The 27,480-nt window shown below is 31.7% G+C and overlaps 2 protein-coding genes across 2 annotated transcripts in view; both read right to left on the reverse strand.

Moving 5' to 3' along the window:
- LOC122498892 (zinc finger protein ush) overlaps positions 1 to 27,480 on the reverse strand; it is a 384,383-nt gene that overhangs the window by 244,595 nt on the left and 112,308 nt on the right. The gene's annotated exons all lie outside the window — the stretch shown is intronic.
- On the reverse strand, positions 20,790 to 25,851 carry LOC122498893. The gene is made up of 6 exons (XM_043606889.1): positions 22,855 to 25,851; positions 22,558 to 22,765; positions 21,502 to 22,460; positions 21,356 to 21,422; positions 21,096 to 21,266; positions 20,790 to 20,931 (listed from the first exon to the last, which is right to left on the reverse strand). Exons 1-3 carry the CDS (start codon positions 22,999 to 23,001, stop codon positions 21,694 to 21,696), a joined length of 1,122 nt encoding a protein of 373 aa, XP_043462824.1. The 5' UTR covers positions 23,002 to 25,851; the 3' UTR covers positions 20,790 to 20,931; positions 21,096 to 21,266; positions 21,356 to 21,422; positions 21,502 to 21,693.

Here is a 27,480-nt window from a genome sequence, read left to right on the forward strand (position 1 = left end):
TTAATTACCAATGCTTTAAATTAAATTAATGCTTGGTTATTTATTGGTTACCAATACTGAACCAACGTTTGAAATCAATATTTTACAAATACCAACACATAGCAAAAATTTTTCAAAAAAAAAAAAAATTAAATTACTAATCTAAAGAAAAAAAATAATTAATTTAAATAGAACACTCTGTTAAAAACAGAATGTGATAAAAGTCAGACAAAGACAAAATTCGTCTAAGTTTGAGAATGCAAGTGTCTCTTCTTATATAGAACTGGTAACACAACTTGCTGGTGAGTGAAAGAAGCTCTGGCGCACCCTGGCGCTGCTTTAAAGTATATGCTCGAAATTACTTTGGATAAGTGCCACCAGGGTGCGCCAGAGCTTCTTTCACTCACCAGCAAGTTGTGTTACCAGTTCTATATAAGAAGAGACGCTTGCATTCTCAAACGTAGACAAATATTATCTTTGTCTGATTTTTATCACATTCTGTTTTTAACAGAGTGTTCTAATTAAATTAATTATTTTTTTTCTTTAGATTAGTAATTTAATTTTTTTTTTTTTTTGAAAAATTTTTGCTGTATTGGTATTTGTAAAATATTGATTTTAAACGTTGGTTCAGTATTGGTAACCAATAAATAACCAAGCATTAATTTAATTTAAAGCATTGGTAATTAATGGGTCACTAATATTGGTCCAATCTTTGTTGCCAATGAATATCCAACGCTTGGAAAGTCCGGCATTTGTCATGGCAGCCAATATTGATCCAATATTGGCTGCCAATGCTTGGCAAAGTCGTGATCATCCCAAGACTCTGGCAATAGTGGCCCAATATTGGTTGCTATTATTGCACCATTATTGGTACTGCTGTCTCCCAATATAGGACCATTATTGCGCCAATGGTTAATTTCCCATTGGGTAGTATGCGTTGCGCAGTAAACGTATTTAAAAATCGCAATAATACTAACATGCAGTAAAAATTCTGGTACTAATATAGTTTTAAGTATTATTAATTAAAAATCAATAATAGATGGGTAAATTAATATATTTTTCAAATAATAAAGTGTACTTCTTTCATTAGTAACACTGAAACATGTATACTATAGTGAATATTGGAAATATAAACGGTTTTTAATATGCATTCATGACTGACATATTTGATAATTTCACAGAATTCTGTCATAATATATTTTAAATTTAAATAAAGAAATTAATAATTGTCGGAATGTACATTTTTATGAGCTATTCTATCAAGTAAGATTCAAAATAAATTTTGTAATTATTTTGAAAAAATTAGGCGTATATTTCAAAATGAAAATAATAATTTTTTAAAAATCGCAATAATTGTGTCACTCGCAGGAATACCCACACTTACCCTACTGGAAATTAAAAAGGAAGAAAAAAATTTATTTAATTTGAAACATTCATCAGAATTTCAAATAGGTCCTCCTTTTATCAAAAGTGGCACACCAATCGACGATCTCTCTTTCTCTCACTCTCTTTAGAAAATCGAGCACGTAGAATATTTGACACGAACTCTGAGAACTTTATAGTGCGAAGTTCCCGATTAAGTTTACTGCGCAACGCATCATCTCAAGTTTGATATGTAAATTTTCGTGTTTTTCCTGTCGTCATAGGGAGGGGAATGCAATTCTCAAGTTGGATGATGATCGTTGCGTGCGTGAGTAAATAATGCATTTTTTACACTAACCCGTGCAGAAATTTTAATCCGGGCATTAAAAGGTTCGGATAAGGTTGCCTTATTATTGTTAGAGACCCTGTAGGGCAATCCTATGCGATCCCTATAATATTTGTCCCGCAGTAGCCTATCTGGGCCTTATTAGTGAACCTATTTTCACCCTAAATATATTTAGAACCTAAATTATTCATAATCTTGAGATATTTTTGAAAATGTAATGTTTACACATACACACACATACGGAATGACATTTTTGAACTCCTGAGGTCAAATAACATAATAATATGTCAAAAAATCGAAATCGAAAATTTTTAGTATTACAATACTTCCTCTATGAGGAAGCAATAATTATAAATACAATAAAAACAGAAGTAAAATAAATAAATAGAATAATAAAGCAAATATAATAAATAGGGAAGAGTGGGACAAACCGGCCAGGTGTCAATATCTCCGAAATGGCGAAATTGTCCAAAGTGTTGTTTAGAAATTTGAAACAACCATGTGCAGTATACCTTATTTTTTTAATTTGACATCTTTTACTTTTGTTTTGTTTTTAATATTGTTTCCCTGATAATTTCAAACATTTTCGTTTTGTTATTAAAAAACATTATTTATTTAATTAAAATTCAATCCTGTATTATTATTTACATTATTACAACCATAGTTCACATGATTCTTTATGTTTGTTGTTATTGTAGATTATACAAATCCAATATTATAATTGGCCGGTTTACCCCAGAGGGTAGGACAAACCGGCCAGTTTGCAAAATTTCTTAAAGTTAACACAGCAACTAAACAATCAAAGATAAAGTATAGGTGTCTCTGCAGATAGGTTGATTCATTTAGTCACAAGAGTAAAAAAACCGTTAGTATGGCCGGTTAGTATCGCTTATTTGAAATCAATACATTTTTTTTCAGTGTAATATTCTTATTTCGAGTATAAATTTCAAGAGGATTGTAGAAGTGGAATTTTCCTCTGCAAACTAAAATAATCTTTTTCGATGTAGAACTGACATGACAGTAAAATTAATTACAAAAATTAAAATAACTGAAAAAAATCTACCCACTTAGTGATTCATTGTAAAGTGAAATATTTCCGATTCTCAACTTTAGTAGTGAAAGTATAAATGACAGGTATGAGTGTATCCATGAATTCGAAAGCAGTTAAACATACATACGCGCAAAGGTGTCTTTCAAAGAGTAGTCGTCGAGGGTTAGAAAAGTGTGAGGATGAGAGGGCGGCGGCGGCGGCAGAGATGCTATCATTGCCATATTAGAGGAAGTTATAAATCGCTGCGAATCTAAAATTGATCTTTTCTGCACTGGCAGAAGCAGCGGTTCGAAAGTAGAGGACGGCATTACTTCAGTAAGAGAGAGGGGGGGGGGGAATATAACATTTAGGTGATACTGTATATATATACATACCTAGATTTTGATATCAACTGATCTATCTTCCCCCCATAACCCCGCGCGACTCTTTAACTTCCAGCTTCCTCTATTGGGCAGATTTGACTGGATGGGGGAAGAAGAGAAGAGAGGTGCCCGCTCTCGTCAGAGGATAAGCACCTATCGGTGGAGGAGACTTCTCGCGAGATATATCGATTTTGACGCGTCTGCGAATTTGAGATAAGCCTGAGCCACAGAGCCTCCCATGTCGAGAGAGAAAAAGAGAGACGTCTCTCCTTTTTATATTCTGGAAATCTCCTTCAATAACCAGATCGGACTTCCTAGTGGTCTCTCTTTTTTGCCATTTCTGTGGAGCTCTTCATGCCGCAATTATTGAAAGACAGCGGATTATTTTATACTTTGTCAATTGTCAGTCATTCAATGTCTTCGATTCTTTCCTATTTGACATTCTTTCTTTCCCTCTCTCTTTCCTTTTTTGTTTCTTTCTCTTTCTTCTTTTCATAGTAAACTAAGAGGTATTAAAAAGCGTTAGGAGAGAGTGGGGCAAGACGGGGTACTTAAGGTTTAAAGCGCAAAAAAACGAAAATTATCGAATATATATTTTATTATTTTATTTAATAACCATCTTTGGGAATCAGTCTTTCGTAATATAGGCGAACAAAGGCAATCTGTTTCTTAAAAAAGCATAAAATTAATAATATGGAAAAAATTGCAAATCTCCCCATCTTGCCCCACTGGCGGGCAAGATGGGGTACTAAAAAAGCAACCTATTTCTGTCGACAAATTTTACAAGTTAAGGTTGCATCTTTATCTTCGACATCGACACCAGCACAACTGCAGTGAGTCCATTGGCCGCATTGTTGCTTAATATACTATTTCGAGTTGCTCTTTCATATGCAAAAGTCAAAAATAATTTCTACTTATAAGTTTCTTTGTTATTATTGAGCTTGTTGCTCATTTTTAACTTAGTTTTCGGTTTAATTTGATTTATATTGATCTCATAAATTTTCTTACTCTAATTACTCCTTAATTATTTAAAAATTCGTAGATAAAATTTTATTATTCTTAAATTTCTATAAAATTGTATATAATATTATTTTTAGCTATTATAAAGCTCAAATTGTTATTATAGATCGTAATTAAATATCAAAGATTGGTTTAAAATATCTAATTATAGTGTTAAAGAAAACGAAATATGTGATAACATAATTCCAAAAATAAATGAAGGTATTAAAACGAGTGTTTTATTCGTTTTTATTAATAAGATGTCTATAGAATACAATAACTTGTTTATGTAACTTTAAATTTATTAAATGAACGATTACATTAATTATAACACAATTTGTAACACGTGGCTTCGTCACTCCTTGCACGTGGTCTGTAGCCTTTTCACTCGTCCCTTATCTGCGTACGACAAGTGCTGCATTCAGTGCTGCCCTCTATACACTACAATGTCTTTACTAACTAAACTAAGCATTAAAAATTAGTTTTTAGGGTTCCGTTCTCCGTAGGTGTACCGACGGAATCCGTATGAAATCACTCGTGTGTCCCTCCTAGACACTCAGAAAAGGCTGTCCCCCCTATTCTACATATCTCAACCTGGTGAGCTGCAATTCGGAACAGATACGTATTTTCACGCCTAGATTACAGGAAAAATATAGCGAACCCGATTGGAGGTCATATTTACGAACTAGAAAGGAAAGAAATTTAATTTAAAAAAAAAATGTCAAAATGTGACCCTGTCTCCATACTGAACTTCTACATCCCGTGTAGAAATTTAATCATGGCCCAAATAGGGGCCAGACCTATCCCGTGTAGAAATTGCCATATTTAGGCCATAACATGGCATGAAACACCTTCCCAGATCGAGCCCAAGTCTGGCCAGACTTGGGCCCGATCTGGGAAGGTGTTTCATTCCACGTTATGGCCTACACAATGATCAAAAGATCTGGCCCCGATTTTGGCCATGGTTAAATTTCTACACGGGATTGGGCTAAATTTCGGTACACACATATGTTGTTCTACATTCATATTACTATAGTACATTACAGAATAATATTATATTTTTCTTGTAAGATGTGAGAATACCCGTGTAGAAATTTAACCATGGCCCAAATCGGGGCCAGATCTTTTGATCATTGTGTAGGCCATAACATGGCATGAAACACCTTCCCAGATCGGGCCCAAGTCCCAGTTATGGCCTAAATATGGCAATTTCTACACGGGTATGTATATGAATTTTGGAGTACGGGATTTTTTTTTCATTAAAATCACAAAATTTGCAACTAATGTCGACATGTGTTATAACTCACCTTGGTACTAGGTGAGTTGTAACACCGGGAACTGTTTTGGATTTTGCAATTTTTTCGTAAACCCTCACAACTTTTTACATTTTCCATTCACATACTACACAAAACTACCTATCCAAAAATACAAAGCTCATAAAAATAGGACAATTTTTGGATGAGTTATACTGGATAATGTAAAAATCGCTTCAACTCACATCGGTCTTCCTTAATATAAATTTCGTAAAATAATTTTTTTAAACATTATATTATTGTATGATTATTAAAATCAATGAATTATATAAATTTAAATTATTTAAACAATTTTTGCCTTAAATTTGTCATTGAAATTAAATGTGAAATTCAATTTTACAATAACTTAAATTGAAAAAAATTATTTTACTAAATTTATATTCTTTCTAATTGAAAATCACTAAAATTTAGTAGAATTCATGTAGAAATTGTATAGAATCGTTCTAGTGAAATTCTATAGAACTTTTTCAGCTGGGAGAGTACACCAGAGAGTAGAGAAATATTGGAAACGTTTATTTTGGTTGTCCGTTGTTCAGAGGACAGTTTTGCATCACGGCATCAGCTTGGCAGAACTCCCCGATGAGATTGTGTGGATTTTGATAAAAGCGGTAATTGCGAGTAGCAGAGCATTTCTTGGACGCGATTCGATGCAAATGTTTCGAATTGAATATTTAAATATATTAATTTGATTCATCAATAATCTTCTATGTCACAAAGTCAACTTCAGTCCGTCAATCTTGTTTAAACTTTTCTTCTTTTATTGTTATGATTTCCACTATACTCACTCCAAAACTATTCAAAAATTTCAATGCTTGTTTGACTAAAACAGATTTTTGTTACTGATACCAACTGTGAAGAAATTTGAAAAGTTTTCTTTAGATTAAATTGCATTTTACTACTTTACTATGTAAGTTAAGAATTTTACAATTCCAAAATATTTTTCTAGGTACTTAAATTGAAATCAAAATGTAGCATTTTTTTTATCATTTCATAACGGTCTTTGTGAGAACTTATACTAAATGTATGAGAATTTCTAAAAATAATGTATGGCTGAAATAATCTTTCTCCACTAGTTCAAAAAATAAAAAGTTTGATTTCAAAGGAGTCTTATTACTACTTAACTTACTAGTTAAGTTCAAACTCCTTTGAAGTCAGACCAAATTATAAGAATTTGATAAAAATCTTGTATAGTAAAAAATTTTTTAATTACAAGAATTAATGTCTTCTGTCCCTCTAACGACTCATTTTGAGATGTCATTTTTACAGTGAAATACTTTTTACTCTCTAAATCTGAATCAGTGAAAATCCACTGAAGATCAGTAAAATTTGCCTGAGAATCAGTGACTCTATTCTCGCGATTTGAAACAGTGAAATTTCACTGAAAATCAATTAATAATGACTAAAATATCAGTCATTTTTCACTGAATAGACAATTAAAAAATTACTGGAAATTTCTGTCACGCATATTGAAAATTTTAGTTATTTTTTAATTGTCCAATCAGTGAAAAATGACTAAATTGGAATCATTTCTAACTGATCTTCAGTGAAATTTCACTGATTCAAATCACGAGAATAGAGTCACTGAAAATCAGTCAAATTTTTAATTCAGTTTTAGAGAGTAAATTATTCTAAATAAGTTGTAATCAGTAGTAAACATCTGTTTTTGTTAGACAAGCATTGAAATTTCTATCGAGAGAGAGGGGGAGGAGTACATACAGCGCTAAATTAATTTAAACAGGGAAACGACGACTTGAGATTTCGTCTCATCCTCCTCTCCTTGGTCAGATACAACTTAATTGGGTGAAACTGGTCTTTCTGACCCGGGTCCTTTTCATCGTAACTGAGCATTCACACGCATACGCCACACAGTTGTATACCGTTGGCGTTGCGGCACTTAAAGTGACATACTTAACGGGTTGTGGTGTAGGTGAACGCGCGCGAAGGGAAGATATTTCCTTAGTCCCTTGGGTCAAGCCGGGGAGAATTTTAATTGGAAGCAATTTTTCCCCGAGTTCTCTCCACCACTTCACCTCAATCGGCAAAAGAAATTGCGTAACGGGTGGGTAAAAATTACTTTTACGATCTTTAATATCTGTCACTCATTTGCTAATGTTTCAAATATTTTATTGTCACATACTCAACAGCCTCAAACTACTAATTTTATTGCTACTAATATCTGGGTATTTAATTATTCATTAATATTTATATTTACTTACTTTATTATTATTTATTATTTTTATTTATTTCATTACATATTTGCTAGTATTATTATTTATTTATCTACTATTTGTCGATACTATTTACTAATTTCTCTCTAAATCTGAATTAGTAGAAAGTTACTAATGGAATGACGAAAAATCTTCCACCAAATGATTTAGTAATAATTTTACTAACAAATAGTGAAATTTTACTAATTATTAGTAGATTTTACTAATTGCTTAGTAGAATTCTACTAACAATAAGTAGAACTGTTTTATTAATAGTCGATAAAACACTTTCACTAATTTATTTAGTGAAAAAGTGACTTTTAATTAGTGGAATTCTACTAAAACATTAGTAAAATATTACTAAAGATTAGTAATGTTCTACTAATTAAAAAGGGGAAAAGTCTTCCATGAAAACTACTAAAAATTAGTCAAATTTTACTATTTCTTAGTAGAATTCTATACTAATTCAGATTTAGCGAGTTTACTATACCTACTTATTCACTACTTTTATTTAATTATTTACTGTTGCTATTTAATACACTGTAAAAAAGGAAGTTAAATTTTAACTCCCCAGGGGATTCTATATAAGTCGCCCCCATTGAGAAGTTAATGCCAAGGGAGTTGGATAAAGAGAGTTAAAACTTTACACCCAAATGCTAACTCCCCAAAGAATAAATAACTCGCGCGGGCGTTGATGAAGGGAGTTAGTAAATTAACTCTCTTTTGGAGTTGATTTTTAACTCGAAAAATTTAACTCCTGAGTCCGTTAACTCCCTAAATTTTTTACAGTGTACTATTACTATTTAATTACTATTTACCATTTCTGTTTACTACTATTAGAGGAAGATGGGGCAAGGGTATTTAGAGCTATTACTGCTCGATAAAATCCTGCTAATGCAATTGCAAATTATAAAAAAATGTTTAATTGTTCATTTTAGATTGATTATGTCTACTAACAATTAGTTATTTTCTTATTTATTTAATTTATTTCTTAATTTATTTATTTATTCAAAAATAAGTTCCTAAGGCTAGTGAGCCCACTATGGAACAAGATACAAGTATTTAATCCTTTCTTAAAAACCAATGTGCCTATTTTTTTACTTGTAAAGCTTGCATATAATTTGTAAACATATTGCAGCAAGTTCGTACATAAAAACTAAACATTTTTCTCTTTGGAACCCCATCTCTAGAACTAACTGTTTCTGAGATATTCCATTTGTAACAACTGCACAGCTGAACAACCGCACCTAGTCTCCCCTACGGAAAACGAAACCTCAGATTATAGTACAGACGAATTTTAATGCAATAATTAATATTTAGAAAATGTTCAAAATATGTTGTTAATACTTGAGATATCAATAATGAATAATCTAAATCCAATAAAATAAAGAAAACGAAAATTTACTGATTTTCTATGACATTTTTAGCAATCAGATTTTTTTAACTATCCTTGCCCTGGTACTGGGACAAGGATAGTCAAAAATTTTTTGTTTACTTTTTCATTCGTATCTCTTAGGGATTGCAGTCTACAGCAAAATAATGTATAGGAAAATTATAGCCAAATAACCAGGCTTTCCAAAAATACTACTCGTTTGCAGATACATATTCAGGTTTGGCCGCTAGATCCGAAAACGTCTTACCTAACTATCCTTGCCCCATCCTCCCCTACTATCCATTTATTTACTGTTTACCGTTTCAATTTACTGCTATTACTGACTATTACTATTCATTTATTTACTATTTGTCTATTTACTACTATTGATATTTATTTACTATTTACCATTTCTATTTCCATTTACTATTATTATTAATTTGTTTACTATTTTAATTTATTTTTTTAAATAATTTACCATTATTTATTTACCATTATTTAACATGAAAAGTATACTACCGGCGGAAATTGTGCGATTGCTAACACTTCGAGCTATTAAAAAACACATCCGCACAGAAAGAGTGATAACTCCGTCAAAAATGAAGCTAGATGTTTTTTCTAAATTGCTTTGGAAAGCTTATTAAATTTACAATAAAATGACATTATCTTCATTTGTATTGCATAAATAGGAAGCGAGATATCATGTTATAAACACAAAAAAATAATTCTACTTTTTTCGGAATTTCTTACCCTGACTTTGACTTTTGGCAAAATTTAGAAAAGTTGATGAAAAAAATTGTTACTTTCACAGACTATTCCTTGTAATCTAAGCTTTAAATAGAGACCAAAAACATCAAAAAATATTAACGGGTTACCGAGATATTACAAAAAAGAGTCGGACCGTGCGAAGAAAAATTTTCAGTCAGCGATTTCTCTAATTCGAGTCTAATTTGAGTCAATTGCGTGGCTGTGAAAAAGTATCAAAAATGAATTTTACCAAGTAGGGTAAGTGTGGGTATTTCTGCGAATTTTTAGTGTAGGTTAACTTTGCGAAGCTCGTCTAAGTTTACGAAAAAATAAAATGCAGTTTTTTCAATTACAAATTAAAGTTCAATTATTATATTTTCCAAATCATTAAACTCAATCAAATTTCGTTACTTATTTGTATTTAAAAAAGTAAATTAAAAACTAATTGTCAACACATGTATTATTGTTGACTCGCGATTAATATTGTGTGACATTTATCAAGGAAACACCAATTATTGTGCGAGCATTATTGCAGAAAATCAGATGTCGCATAGCGCGCTGGTTGTCAAAAAAGAGGTTATGTTTAGTATGCGTTGCGCAGTAAACGTATTTAAAAATCGCAATAATACTAACATGCAGTAAAAATTCTGCTACTAATATAGTTTTAAGTATTATTAATTGAAAATCAATAATATATGGGTAAATTAATATATTTTTCAAATAATAAAGTGTACTTCTTTGATTAGTAACACTGAAACGTGTATACTATAGTGAATATTGGAAATATCAATGGTTTTTAATATGTATTCATGACTGCCATATTTGATAATTTCACAGAATTCTGTCATAATATATTTCAAATTTAAATAAATAAATAAATAATTGTCGGAATGTACATTTTTATGAGCTATTCTATCAAGTAAGATTCAAAATAATTTTTGTAATTATTTTGAAAAAATTAGGCGTGTATTTCAAAATGAAAATAATAATTTTTTAAAAATCGCAATAATTGTGTCACTCGCAGGAATACCCACACTTACCCTACATGCTTACTGGGATCTATTTTTTAAATATCATTATATAATAAATTAAATTAAAAAGTGGGTCCCAGTAAACATAAATATAGGTATTCATATATGAGGAGATTTTGGTTATAAAGATATTTTAGGTAAATCGCTTTCCACAAGTGGTGTAAAATTTCGATAGTTCATATATAAAGAAATGAAGAGATATACTTTCAGCGAAGTTCATTGATATGCGCATACAGTTGCGTAGTAGTGTTATAGTTATGGCGAGAGTGTATGTATATAAGTTAGGTTGCGCGTGTTTTTCAATAAATTTATATTCAATATGTGTAATATATGTATGAGTTCTTATATTCCCCCTCAGATTCTCTATAGTATAACTTCCCAATATTCGATAATTAACGGAAACGCACGAAGGGAAACGCCCCGAAAATTTTTCTGTGTCATTCCGAATTTTTAGTACCTATAAATATATCAAAATTTATAAGAAAAGCTGTGCAAAATGCAGCAGACAGCTACATTACACAAATTGGTAAAGTCTTTACCGCATTTTAAAAAAAGACACTTTTCCCTAAATTAGAAAATAGTATTTTAAAATATGACACAAGATTTAGCATTTTCTACAAGTAAATTTCTTTTAGTCTAAAACTGACTTTTGCTACTGATAACACGCCGCACTAAGTTTAACTAAAACTAATCCTCATTAGTAGTGCTCAATTTACCTAAAATTTATTCATTATGACTGATTATAATTTACTTTACACCACTCTCTAAATCTGAAATATAGTGATAAGTATAGAACTGATTCCAATTAGCGTATATACGATGTGAGTTAGTGAATTTTCACTAAATAATCATTAAAATTTCACTGATTAATTAGCGAATATACGCTTTTTGGAATTAGTTGTATACTTATCGTTGGAAAATAGTGAAATATCGCTAATTCAGATCTAGTACAGATATAAAATTTATTTTCATTGTACGTCCTCTTAGGGGTCATTCACAAACTACGTCACGCTTTTTCGAACTAATTTTGACCCCCTCCCCCCTTCGTCACATTTTTTACACACAACAAAATTTTTTCCGCACTTCGTCACACAAAGCTTGACACCCCCCCCCCCCACCCTAGGAGTGTGACGTAGTTTGTGAACGGCCCCTTATTTTAAGAGGATTGTTCTCCATTTGAGAGTATTTCCTCTTAAAAATGGAAGAAATAGTCTTTTATGAAGAGTGATTTTGACTGGCTATATGTGTCCTGACGCGGTGAAAGGGACCTTACGTCCAAAAAAATTATTTTTGAGATATTAATACTAATCTATCAATTTTGAGTTGCTCTTTCGTATACAAAAAACAAAATTTTATTTTACTTACACATTTTTTTGTTATTAACGATTAAACACGGTCAATGTGAAGTGTTTTACACGCTAGCAGAAGGCAATTCAGAAAATTAGCCCCTCTACTTTCTTATACTACCTACATGCCATACACATACGACTATTTTGCTTCGGGTAACATGGACAAATATCAATGTGTGACGAGTAGTGGGGCAGAACTTTAACTCAGGTTCTCAACCAATCACAAAGACTCAACTTCTAATACGGTTTCTGTACAATTCACTGTTTGGACGTAAGGTCCCTTTCTCCGCGTCAGGACACATATGATACTCCGACTGCTGCTGCCCATGGCGTTTCACAAACCACATTAGAAGATTATGTTAATATTTCTTTAATTTTTGTATACCTATGTAACTTTAGTTTCCTTATAAACATAAATAAATCACTTTTAATTATATTGTTTATGTTTTTTTCCGAGGTCCCCACTTTGCCCCGCTCTTGAGACAAAAGTGGAGAGAAAGTAACAATTTCGTTTACAGTATGTAATATTGATGAATTATTAAATTTTACTCGTATTATATTTTTAACACGTCGTACTTCAATCACAGAAGAGCCACGAATTTTTTCATGGAGAAATTATTGTTCACAGTATACGAAAAAAAATGTATTACGTTAGGGTCCCCACTTTGCCCCACATTCCCCTACGTGAATAGTAAAAACTTCCTGCATAGGTGAATGAAATTTCATTTATCCATTTGACTCTCGGATATAACCTCACATTTAACCTACTAATAAAATACAAAACAAGTTCAGTGTTTTTACATGTATATGTTTATCAGAGAGCAACTGAGAGTACGCACTCTCTAAACCTGAATCAGTAAAATTCCACTGGAAATCAGTGAAATTTGACTGAGAATCAGTGACTCTATTCTCGCGATTTGATGCAGTGGAATTTCACTGAAAATCAGTTAAAAATAACTGAAATTTCAGTCATTTTCCACTGATTCGCCAATAAAAAAACTACTGAAAATTTCTGTCACACATGTTGAAAATTTCAGTTATTTTTTAATTGTCCAATCAGTGAAAAATGACTGAAATTTCAATCATTTTTAACTGATCATCAGTGAAATTTCACTGATTCAAATCGCGAGAACCAGCACAACTGCAGTGAGCCCATTGGCCGCAGACAGAACAAGCAGTCCAGCCTTCATTTGAGTCTAAATATTAACCATTATTTTCGTTTGCTTCATTTGTGTACCCCGTCTTGTCCTACTCTCCTCTACCTCATCTTGCCCGCACCTACGAAATTGAATAAGACGATTAATTACTACAATTTACGATTCAACAAAGAAAAAAACACATGCTTCCCTTCTTCTTTAACCCTCTCCAGTTATAAAAAATTTTATATAGTTCATTAACTGTTATTATTAAATAATAAACACCTCCTAAAAAAAGTGAAAAAATCACAAGAAAATCGTCGAAAACATTTTTTTTTAGTAAAACAGATAAAAGATTTATTCTCATGGCTTTTAGGTTCTGTAAACAAGAAACTATCGTCACGGTGCAGTATTATGTAAAATATAATCGCGATTGGTTAATTTGTTTGTTAAATAAGGCCGGTACCCCGTCTTGCCCCACTCTCGCCTACATATTTATACACTTTTTTAAGTGAAATATATATAGTATATATTAGGGTGGCCTTTAAAAACGACATTTTGGAATTTTGTCCATTTCCGGGTCTCATTTTGTCACAAATTGAAAAAAATTAGATACGTATTTTTTTATTTTTTTTTAAACTGATATTTAGTGGTGCCTGTAGGCTATTGAAATTTTGCATGTATTTTGCATGGGAAAAAAACTTTTGTTCGTTGATTTTCTGTAAAATCGTTCAAAATTAATATTTATTGACCGGACTGCTCTATTTCTCTTCATAAATGTTCAAAGAATAATATACAATTTTTAACATACGAAATTTGTTAAGTTAACTATTTTTTACAGGACCCAAAAGTTGACAAAAAAAAGCCAAAATAAGTTATTATTGGCAAAAAATATTAATTCTAAAAAAAATGAGAAATTTAAACTGCTAATCATGGTTTCTATTGTTTTTGAGGTCGCTGATTACAAAACTGAAGTCATATTTCAAAAATTCAAAATGGCGGATCCAATATGGCGGCCATGAAAATTTTAAAATTAATCAATTTCTAGGAAACTTGGTATCAAGGGGTTTTGGGGGTCTCTGATTAAAAATTTAAAGTCAGATTTCAAGATTAACTTAAATTTAATTTTTACTATGTAGAAAGTGTAACAAAGGAGGATGGAGTCAAAATACATATAAAATCGTATCATCTAATTGGTGAATGAACCATATCTAGCTAATAAATACTAACCTTCTAATTTCTGATTAGCAGCGAGGTTCTGTTTAAATTTTTAACTTCAAATATGTAACTAAGGACCCCACAAACACCTTGATACGAAGTTTCATAAAAATTAATTAATTTTAAAATTTGCATGGCCGCCATATTGGATCCGCCATTATGAATTTTTTAAATCTGACTTCAAATTTGTATTCAGGGACCCCCCAAAACCCCCTGATACGAAGTATCCTAGAAATTGATTAATTTTAAAATTTTCATGGCCGCTATATTGGATCCGCCATTTTGAATTTTTGAAATATGAAATATGATAGCCTACAGGCACCACTAAATATTAATTAAAAAAAATAAAAAAATACGTATCTAATTTTTTTCAATTTGTGACAAAATGAGACCCGGAAATGGACAAAATTCCAAAATGTCATTTTTAACGGCCACCCTAGTACGTATAGTATATCGAAATTCAAAATGGCGGATCCAAGATGGTGGAAATTTTTTCAAAATTCATCGAATTTGTTTAAAACTGGTTACTCGGGGGCTTTAAGGGTCGCTGATTACGAATCTGACATTAGTTTTCCAAAATTCAAAATAGCTGATTCAATATGGCGGAAATTTTTTTTAAATTTATTAAATTTGTTTGAAACTGGTTAATCTGACATCAGTATGATAATTTTTGGTAAAATTAAATTTAATAAAATACCCTGACATTATCTGGTGAATTTAATTTTTATAGTTAATTAAATTTTTTAAATTCACGACCCCATCCCAGAATGTACTACGAGCAGGCTGCCATAGGATTTTACATTACATTTTTTTTATTTTTGAAAAATTTCTATATATTTCTTTTTTATAAATTTTTTATATACTAGATTATATAGGGGTCCGTTTATATACCACGTGGACACTTTTGGGGGGAGAGGGGGGGGTTTAAAAAGTTAGAAAATGTCCACGATCCATTGTATTTTTGTGTCCACAAGGTGGAGGTCAAAAATCTTTAAAAAACTGTCCACGTGGTATACATATGGACGACCCCATACTAGACGCGTCGTTGCATGCAGCTACGTAATACTAAAAACCCCAAGTAACTTTCAAGCCAATCTAATCAATTTTTTATTTTGTCGTCCGCCATATTGTATCAACCATTTTAAAATTTAAAAAACTGATTTCAGTTTCGTAATCAGCAACTCTGAAAATCCCCGAGTATTCAGTTTCAAGTCAATCCAATCAATTTTTTATTTTGTTGTCCGCCATATTGAATCCGCCATTTTGAATTTTGAAAAACTAATGTCAGATTAGTAACCAGCGACCCTAAAAACCCACGAGTATTACGCTTCAAGTCAATCAAATTTTTAATTTTTGTCGTCCGCCATCCCAATGGGAAATTTACAACTGGCGGAGTACTGCGCTAGCACTGGCAGTACTGGCAGCTACGCTGCCAGACAGCGCTGGCGCATCACTGGACCAGTGCTGGCTGAGAATATTGCCGCAATAAATGCCGTATTGTTATTAATTAGTCGTAAACTAATAATTATAAATAATTTAACAACAAAATGGTAAATAATATTAATAAATAGCTATTATTCATAAAATATTTCTCTTCTTGAAGAAATTGTATTAAGGATGGAGACTAACAATGAATATAGTAAATAAAGTAAAAAAAAATTCTTTATAACATTTAAAAATTAAATAATAAACAATTACAGTAAGTGTGCATTAGATTTTCATATTTTAGTACATAACGATTGGAATCTAGAAATATCGCAAACCTTTGAAAATAAGCAAAATTGCTCACGAGGGGAATCGAGCCTACGACCTACGGACTAACAGACTAACGCTCTAACCACTATGCTAACGACACATGTGTACAGTAAAGTATTAATATCTCAGTATCATTCAGACATACAATTATTGAGTTAAAGATGAGAAAAAAATAGGGATACGTTAGAAATAATAAATTGAAATAAAATAAATTAAACTAAATTTTTAATAATTAAATTAAATTACTTTATTTATTGAATTTAACATTGTACGTAATTCTTAAATTACGTGGTAATTTTTTAATAATTTTTTATTCATAGAAATAAGTATAATAGTATTTTAATAGGACTCCGCCGCTGGTTGTCCACTGCCGAACATCACTGATGTCTTAGATGTGCTGGGAGAAGCGGGTCCACTGCCAAACATCATTGATTTCTTTGATGTGCTGGGAGAAGTGGTCCCGCTGCCAGACACGACTGGCATCATGGATATGTTCGGTAGACCTTGCCGTGGTGGCGGGGCCTTTTACTAAAAGGCAACCAAACAGCAAGAAAGAATGAATTCACAAAATTCAAAGAAAGTACCCCATGTGAGCAGGCCGGAAACGGGAAATCTCACCGTCGGTCCCAAGACTGATGCTCAAGTGCGCGCGGATTGTGGGGGCGCACAATTTCTTGCAGTGCCACGGGTGATCGTGGAAAGATTGGATCCACAGAACATCGTGGAAGGAGGAAGAATAAGAAAGGGAAGCGCGTTGAGCCTTCTGAGTGTGTCAAGCTGCAGTAGCGGAAAGACCGTACATAGCGCTATCCACTCAGAAGTAGACGACGAGGCGATAGAAGAGACTCGCGAGATATGTTCGCGGCTCAGAAAGGAGGAGGCGACTTGCCTCGACAAAATGGAGTTGGAGGTCGCAAAGATGATAAAGTCTTGCGACATTCAGAAGAACGTCAACAGGACGGTAAAAGATGGACTCAGAGCCATCGAAGTCCTGTTGAAAGAGGCAAAAGTAAAGCATGTCGCGGCCGATGAGTCGGACTTCGATTTAGCATGCGTTCTCAGCGGTGCGGAGTGTAACCGCAAGGACCGTAAGGAAAATAGAGAGAGCGTTACTATAAGCGTAATCTCAAAAGCGTCCTAAAAGATGCTCAAAAACGGAAGCGAGAGGGTGACAGTCCAGGGGAGACTCGAACCCAAACCGATAAGAGAAAAAGGAGGAAGCTCCTCCAATGGAAACGGAAGTACCAGATCCAAAGATTCCTCAAATGGAAAGAATGGGGTCAAAAAAATCCGCAGTTCTAATCCGAGTCGGTCAAGGATTGACGTATGCTGACGTTCTGGGTAAACTTCGCAAAGAGGTCAATCCGGACGACTGCCATACGAGAATAGCAGCAGCAAAAGCTACAAAGAAGGGAGACCTTCTGATTAGATCAGAGGAGGCTCCGACAAGGGCACTTTCACCGCTTAGGTCACCAAAGCGGTTGAAAGCTTCGGTAAGGTGCAGTCGTTGGATCGAAGAGTTACACTCGAGATCCGTGCTTTGGATTGCCTTACCCAAGAAGCCGAGGTGCAACAAGTGTTGTCGGAAGCGATAGGAAAGCCAGGATGCAGGAAAGTGACGGTCTTGGGACCCAACCGCCGAGGGATAAAGCTCGCGGTTGTAGTCACCAACCCAGAAGAGGCGAACAGGGTGGAGAAATTGGGACACGTAAAAGTTGGTTTTATGTGTTGCCCAATTAAAAAAAGAGTAATGGTCGTCCGGTGTCATCAATGCTTGGGTTACGGTCATATTGGAGCGAAATGCCTGAAGGTGGACAGATCGGCTGCGTGCTTTAAGTGCGGTGAAGCCGGTCACAGGTTCTCCAACTGTAAGAAGAGCCCAAGTTGCTTTTTATCCAAGGAAAAGTTTGGCAATAAGGTGTCAACCACCCATATTGCAGGCAGCGGAGGATGCCGAGTCTTCAGGACGGCCCTTGAGGAGGCGAAGAAGACTCTCGCAAGAACTAAAAGCAAATAAGAAGTATTAGAAGGAGCAAGTCGAGAACTTCGTAACCTCGGTTATGTCGAGGAAGGATCTCGACGGCCTCCAAAAAGCGTGATTTAAACAGCTTTTAATTTGTTTGTTTTTTATCAATTTATTTTGTGATTTATTTGTCCTTATACATTTTTTAATTTGTTTTGTGTTTTTTATTCGTCTTTGTAGTTTTATCTTTTCAACATTATATACGTGTTTACTTTTTTTTCTTTTTTATTTGACTTTTTACACTTCTTTAAAAATTTGATTTTTATTATTGTTGTGCTGTAAATTCCGCTTAGACTTTGAAATAGTAAAAAAAAAATTAACTATTGACGCAGGAGAACCGCAGACAAAGAACAAAGTCGCATCAGCCACAGAGTTGGAGCGCCACCCTCGAAGGCTAAAGTCTTACGACAGTTCCGAGGGAGGGTAAAGGGCTCCAAAAGAAGGGTTACGGGTTTTAGTGGGTCGGGCTGGCAGTAGGTCGCCAGTTTATTAAATTTACTATTTTATATATTTATTGTTCTTTTTTATATTTCTTTTTGTTTTATCATACCAACCCCACATAACCTTAGAGTGCGGAATCCAAGGTATCTGTAGGCAGATTTCTCAAAAGTCCATAAGCAAAAAAAAAAAAGTATTTTGATAGGAACCAAATTATTATTGAGATTATAAAGTTTAAATTTTGGTTATAATTTTAATCTGTTTAAATAATTTATTATTTACAAAATTAGACAATTATGTTAAATTGTTATTATTAAATTTAATAAAAATAAAAAATAAACAACTGAAAAGTAAAATATTAATTTTTTTCAATAAATTTATATTTATTAACATTTATAAACTTTTTTTATAATTTTTTTCAAGTTTATGTCAAAAAAGCAATGTTGGCAAAGAGCGTTGTGAACAATTTTTCTATTGTCGAGGCTCGGCTAGACTACGCCGAACAATCGTCTGAGTACTAAGCCAGTGGTGAACATCGGCACTATACTGGCATTTCCCATTGGGATAATGGATTCGTCATTTTTAATTTTGGAAAACGAAAATTCTTTACAAGTAGAGTGTTTTTTTAAAAATGTCGAAATGGAAACTTGCGTAGAACAATTTTCATTCAGTAATACCTTAAATTCAACGTATTTTTGCGTTGAACTTATTGTTCATGTGCAGTTAATTTAAAATTCATGTATCCGTGAATGAAATTTTATGCATTTGTGAATATTATAACTTTCATTCAATAATAAATGAAAATTTAGTCACATAAATAATTTAAAAGTGCATGAATTTTCAGGCATTTTCTAACAGTTTAATATTCAGGGTTACACTGAGAGAAATGGATAGTCAGATTTTGATGTTAAAAAGATGATGTTACACGATACTATCATTATGCTACTGCCAACCATCACAGATGCTAAAAAAAATATAGTTATGCTACCCCGTACTACCAAGATGTTAAGTCCAACGCACAATAGTTCGCGAAGGTCATTCGCGAACGAAACGCATATGAGATAGACAAGGACACAAATATATCTCTGTCCTTTCCTAACTCATGCTTTGCGTTCGCGAACGACTTTCCTGATGATATTGATGGTAACGGTGACTATCTAGATAGCTGTCTGTATACGTAGCATTAAAGATGGTCACCCTAACCACAATTATGTTACCCACTACTATAAATTTCTCTCCGTGTATATGTTCTTGAAAGGGCCTCACTTCGTGAGGCGAAAGCTACACTGTAAAACATTTTTGTAGTAATTTTTCCATACATGTATTGGACGTAATTAACCTATACTGCGTTTGATTTTTTTCCATACATTTGTATGGAAAAAATACCAAACACTGAATTGTAATATTAATATTATAAATTGTAATTTTTCCATACAAATGTATGGGAAAAAGACAAACATGTAATGGTAATAATTATATACTTGATTGTAATTTTCTCATATATGTGTATAAAAAAATTCGAAACTGTGTGGTACTTTAGTAATAATTTTTCCATACAATCGTATGGAAGAAAAGCAAACGATGAAAGGTAAAAATTAAATTTTTAATTGTATTTTTCTCATACATTTGTATAAAAAATGTAAGGTATTAAAGTTAAAATTTTCCCATACAATCGTATGACAAAAAAGCAAATATTATGTGATATTATTAATATTCTTGATTATAATTTTACCATGTACTTGTACAAAAAAATTGAAGACTGTTTTCTCTAAATGTGAGTGAGTAAAAATTTTTACTAATACAAATTTGTAAACATTTTTACTCATTCAAATTTAGAGAGGATGTTTTGTTTGTTAAAATTTTCCTGTACAATTGTGTGGACAAATTAATTTTTACACATTATTTTAGTAATTTCTTGACATTTTGTTACAAAGTTTTAAATTATTAGTTTTTAACAAATAACCTCAATTGTAGTTTCATAAATTTATTTTCGAAAATTAGAATTACACATTGATAATAATAATATATAACATCAAAATATAGTTTTGAACATTAAAATTATAAAAAAAAATTTAATTGCTTCTCGCCTATTGTATATTAGAGTGTTGTTAAATTCTTATTCTCCCAATAGGCATCCTATTCTGTCCATTAGTTTTTTAACTTGAGGATTAATAGTGTGCAAATTTCTTTTTGCATTTTTCCCCCTTTTGTGTCCTTTAGATGGATTTATTTTCTGAAAGACTCTGAAAGAATGAAACAAATTAATAATATTTGTTGCAATTTTAAGTTTTACTCATTTTAATAAAGATTTAAATCGATTAATTTCAAATAAGCGGACAAATTTCTTTCCTATATAAGTTTTGAATTAATTTTAAATCTAGACATTATTGTAGAATTAAATATTTACCTTTGTATAAATTCAAACGTCTTTTTACTATTTTCGCCGTACGTATATCCATATATATATAGTAAGATAAGAAGAGACAAAAGAATCCTTGTAATGTATTTTGTGCTTCTATAATCTTTTTCCCTGATACAAAAACTTCATATTTAGCTTCTTCGTCGAATACAGATTTTCCTGAAATAAACAAAAATTCGATTACTTATTTTTTTCTAATTGTCATACTTTCTTAATATAACAAACAGATTATGCAAAGTTTACTAAACCTTTAATGATAAGCAATGGCCTTTTAGATTCTCCGAAAGATTGCACTGTCTCTGTACTTGACGTATCCTAAAAAATAATAAAATAAAATCTTTGATGATTGTTTTTGATGCAAATAGTAAAAAATGAATATTTTAAAAGCTCTTACGGGCACGAAAAGAAAGATTTCTTTTTCAGATTCCAAAAAATATAGAGGCAGCAAAACGAATACGGCTATTAGTTTTGGTGTGTCATTGCACAAATTCTTACATGTAGTAAGAGCTTCGTTGATAGTATTCTTCATTTCCATTCTAACTTCTTTTCTCTTTTCTGACTGTTGACATTTTCTCGACACTTCAGATTAAAAGAAGTGAAATAAATCAAGTCCTTTACTTTCTATTTGATTATTCCAAACGTCTTGTGAATTTTTTCCAAACAAAGTTGACGCATGATGAACAAAAAATGGTACATCTTGTAGACAAGGCCATTTTTCCAAAACCTCGCTTATAATCTTTCTATCTATAATGCTTGTTCGTTGAGTAGCGTAAGTAATGTCCATTAACGAAGCAATTTCTTTTTGAATGGTTTCATCTTTATTTAAATTTATCCAAATTTTTCTTTTTTCTACTAGTTCCAACCTTTTTTCTTCCTGTGACATTTTCGTTTCATTAAAGGGCAGTGGACTTTGGTAGGCAACACAGCCGTACTCATCGTGTACAACATTTTCTATATGACTTTGAGTATTATTTTCGAGCTCATCAATAGTTGTATCAGCTCTTCTTTTTCTAGCAGTTTTTTCGTTAGATGGCTTTTTATAGTTTATGTGGTCATACAGCCTTATTACAAAAACGTCCCTTCCATCACCTAACTTTTCTCCATCAGCATCAATTATTTCTAAGGCTTGTGGATATTTGTTGACAAATATGTTAACTAAAGAACTAACAGTGTTTCTTCTAAAATCTTTTAATGTTCCCACCATGTGAATGCCTAAAATTTGTCTTAGATCTCTACACTCTTTATCGGACAATGTTTTTCCCATTTCTAACTTCTCTTTCATAGTATCCGGTAATGCAGTCCAAGGAAAAGAAAATGGACTTCTTCTCTCGTAAACAGCAGTAACATTTGGAACTGTAAAGGAAGCAAAACATACATCATTTACATGTTATAGAAATAAAATTTAATATTGTGATAATTATTACATTTAATATAATCATTCTATATTTACCTTCTGTCCTAACTGATATCTGTTCTTCTACATGTTCTCCATTAAAACTATATTCTGCAGTATGGGTAAGAGATTTATTTTGGTTTAGCATTTCTTCTTTTGTTTGCCATTCTTCTTCCTTCTCGAGAATTAGAATATCGGTTAAAACAGGCAAGACAGACAGAAATTCATCTTCATCCATAATGGCTCCATTTTGTTCCAGAACCAGCTAAAAAATTTATTAGATAAATTAAATAATATGATTTAGATAAAGGCACATGAAAAGATTAAGTAACATAAATAATATTAAATAATTACCTTATACTCTTGGGAAGGCAAATTAATTTTTTCAGATGCTTTTATAATAATATTATTGATTGTATCACCAGATATAAGAAATTTCTTTTTTCTCATTGAATCCAAAATCGTGAAAAGAGGCATATTTATTCCTAGAATAAGAATCATTTTGTTAGAGAAGCAAAAATATAAAAAAATTATGGTAAAGATCGTAATTCGTTTTTGGTTTTACGAAGCATACTTACTAGTTGAAGAAATTTCTATCTTCATCAAATGGTCAAATAAATAGTAAAACTTTTTGTGTTATTTTCTAATATTTTTTTACTAATCCATGCTTTAAACGGACCTGCCTAATATTGTTTGTATAATAAATATGAAGTGGCTCATAAGAAAACAGGTCCGCTGCAAATACGCATTCGTAATTTAAAATTAAATGAAATTCGTAGACTCTAAGATTTGGGTTAAAAAGTGTTTCTATCATTTCTAACACAAAAGATATTCTCTCCTGAGAGTCGAATAATATCAAGCAAATTTTTCCGAATTATGTATTAAATTGGTAATGCTCCTGTCTAACAACAACTACGTCACCTCTCTTGTAAGAAGTCCCTTTAATGACAGCAGAACTGCATTCCACCGTATTATTACCTGGACCTTTTTCAAAAATTGCCTTTTGTATATTCGGACAATATAAATTGGTTTGTAACTGTCTTTCATCTGTAATACGTTGTAATTGTCGCAAACCTGCACCTTTTCTTAATAAACTTTGGAATAGTTCATGTTTTTCAGAAAGAGAAAAAGTGATATTCTTAAAATTTCTAAGATTTCTAATGCATTTTTTGAAGAAAGTATGTTTGCTTTCAAAACGAAATGTCCATACGCGGAGAAGAGGACCGAATTCCTGGATCAGCTTTGGGTAATGAGAAATAAAATGATGTTTAGGTAATAACTTATGATTTGGAAATAAAGTTATTCTTGAATATAAATATTCATTCATAATGACCTGCAGATGTGCAATAAAACTTTTATGAATTTCTTGAGCAAAGATTATTTCTACTATTTCTGATAAATTTAAAATACAAAGCCAAACTTCATCATCGAAATTTTGTATTTTATCTCCAATTAAGAGTGGATAAAGTCTTAAAAAAGTCCAATTTTGCCAGGCACAACCTGACAGTCGTACACAATTTTCCTTCGATTTTTCTGGTTTGTCCCTACGATCTGTTGTTGAGTATTTGAAAGTTTCGATTCTGTAATTTAGATCTTCGTATGTAAACCATTTTTGATCCACAAAATATCTTGTAAAAATTGCAACATCTACAGCTACAACACCTTCCAACAAATCATGACCACAACATGGACATAGACCAGGCATGCAAACATGATAATGTTTAAGTTTGTTGAATATCGAATCAAACTTTATACCCTGGTAATTTTTTCCTGTAGGTATATGTGTTAGTGCTTCCCTGTACGTTTCGACGGTTCTTTTTTTGTAAGTTTTAAAAAAATAGTGATCCTCTAAATCTTCTTCTTCTTCCTCTTCTAAACTTTCTTCAAAATATTCAAGTAATTCGCTGGAATCAGAAACACTAGATTCACCATCTCTTAACTCATTTGGATTAGTAATAATTGATTCACTATCAGATGACTCTCTCGAGTCAAATAAGTCATCAATATTATCTGTATTGCCTTCTTCTAAGTCAGAATTAATATTATTTAATTCATCACTTGCTGCATTTATTTTATTGTTGTTATTCCTTTCTATTAAACAATATCTACAGAAAAAAATTGAACTACTAAAATTTGTACAATATCCGCCTAATTCATGACTTCCAAGTTTATCACCAGCAATAAATACTATTGTACCCTTGACCCATTTATTACATTCCACTTCTATACCTTTTTCTTCAATAATTTTAAGCTCTTCTACAATAGTACCGTAGACTTTTTCTTTGTCGAAGTGTTTTTCCCTACATAAAGCAACTAATTGAATAAAATCAATGTGAGACCGAACATGTTCTGGAAGATTACCTAAACTAAGATACACAGCAAGTAATTTATGTTTTCCTTTCGCAGAACCCAAAGGATTCACATCCTCGAAACTATCTTGATATAAATAATTTTAATAGATTCAGGATTATTCTTAAAAAATGTATTTGACTGAAAAACTTTACCGTCTGTAAAACCTCTAAGAATATCATCGTTTACATGTTCAGAAGCTAACGAAATATTGGTTAATGATTTATCCTTAAACATAGCTTTTATGGTTTCGCGAATTGGAACGTAGTGAAAATAATAATTTTTTCCATTTAATGTACACAATAACTTTTGTTCTGGCTTGACATATGTAAAATATTCTTGATAGAATCTTTTTCGATTGTAATCTGTTTTTAACGTTTTGAAATTAATTAGTAATGGATTCTCAGCTATAATTCTATTATTTATTTTTTCAATTTTTGAAATTGACAGGTTTTCATTTAATAAAGTCTTCTTTATAATTTGCGTCGAATTTTCCATATTTTGTTTTTCTATGTTCTGTAATTCTTCTATTAAATATTGAATTGTACTAGCAGGAATCATGTGCCATGTTTCCAATTTAAGGAATAATTCAGCTGTGCCTTGCAAAACTAATTCATTCCGCACAGCCTCAGATAAGTCTGCATCTACGACTGGAAATTGTTGACCCATATATTGCATTTCTTCAGCATCATTTAAATTGTGTATAGACATGTCTTTATCTCTATCTATAGAGACATCATTAATATTGTTATTTAAAAAGTTACTTCTTTTTCTGTGATATTTTGATAAATGGCTGGTAAATGAATTTACAGTGCTATATTTCCCCTTAGATTTGCAATTAGGAAAAATGCATTTTATTGATAGGCCATGCGAAATATGTTGCTTAAGATGTTTAAGCAAAATTCGATAATCATCAACTTCTTTCTTAGATATCGAAACGTTGCAAATAAACTTAGAGTTCTCGTTCATAAGAGTCATAAACTCTGACATTGAGACGGTTTCTTTAATTATATATTATGCATTCTAATAAGATGCATTCGAATGGACGATGTAGTGTGAAAGAATTCTTTGCAACCATTAAATCCACGGTGAAAATTACTACTTAAATTTGTATGATATTTATGATGATCCAAATGTTGTGTTAAAACATGGGTACTGTGATAGCAGAAACAACATGTATACGCCATCATACTGAAAGACATATATAGGGGAGAGTCTCCAGTTGTGAGACACCTCCAGTTGTGAGACAGTCAATTTTTTTTAACATGCAATATTAAAAAGCCGATTGGTTTATATAAAAACATTTCTTTTTATATGAGCTTTTTCGTTTACGCCGAAGCGGATATACAAACTGTTTTTGTTAAATACCAACACTGTGTGAGATAATCGACTAAAAAGCGTTTTTTCAAAAAATGCAAAGTACTTTTTTTCCAAGTTAATTAATTGGAAAAGGTAAATGTAATGCATTTTCTTTTAGTGTTTTCCTTATATTTTGTGATGCAATATTGCATTGTGCCAATCTACGGTTGAAAATAATTTAATTTTCCTTTTTCAAAATAGCGCCAATTTCTGGGTGTGAGACACAGCATATCACCAGTTGTGAGACGGTGTCAACACCCATCTGGGCAGCATAAAAAATACGACTTTGCAGGCATACTATTTAAATGTTGTTTTGATTTTTTTTTCTAGTATTTTTGGGCATGTCAAGTGGAAAAAAGGCAATTGATTCAGAAGAAATCAATTTGAATGCTCTTGTTGAAGCTATTAAATTGTGTTTATTTGATAGTCATATTTTGGCGAATAAATATTATTATTTAGTATATAATAATATATATTATTAATATATTTAATTATTTCTACTACACATAACGTTTTATGTCAAACTTATTCAATTTTAGCAATTTTTAATGAGTGTCTCACCACTGGAGACATTTTTTTTTTTTTGAAAAAAGCGATGTGCTCGGAAAATGTATCGTAAAATTTTTTGAGTTTATCGAAACACTATACTTTCTTTTAATAAAAGTTGCGTATTTCTGTTACCTTACGAACGGTTTATTTTATTTACAATTTCGTTTACCCGTTTACAATTTACGGGTCAAAAATAAAACCCGTCTCACAACTGGAGACTCTCCCCTATATATATATATATATATATATATATATATATATATATATATATATATATATATATATATATATATATATATATATATATAGTAAATATAAATATTTATTTGTAGGTATACATATAAATCGTTACAGATAAAATTAAATTTCTACCCAACAGAAAATGGATAATTGGCACAGTATTGCACCAGTACTGGCAGAGTACTGGTTGACAACTTTGAACCAGTACTTATAGTTCACCAAAATAATAATGCTTTTTAGTAAACACTGAGAAAAATTTTTTTAATTCAAAAATATGTAGCCAACCATAACAATATGTTTGAATTGAACATATTTCATAACTCTATTAAACGTAATTTTTATTGAATAAAATTTATTATGCATTTGCTGTGACTGACATGAATCTTTTCCTACTGCATAGAATTTCTATAAAATCATTCTATATAAATTATAGTGAATATTGTATAGAATTTTTACCAAAACGATTCTATAAAATTTTTACAT

This window comes from Leptopilina heterotoma, unplaced genomic scaffold (genome assembly GCF_015476425.1).
Source record: "Leptopilina heterotoma isolate Lh14 unplaced genomic scaffold, ASM1547642v1 Lhet_161, whole genome shotgun sequence".
Lineage (NCBI taxonomy): Eukaryota > Metazoa > Arthropoda > Insecta > Hymenoptera > Figitidae > Leptopilina > Leptopilina heterotoma.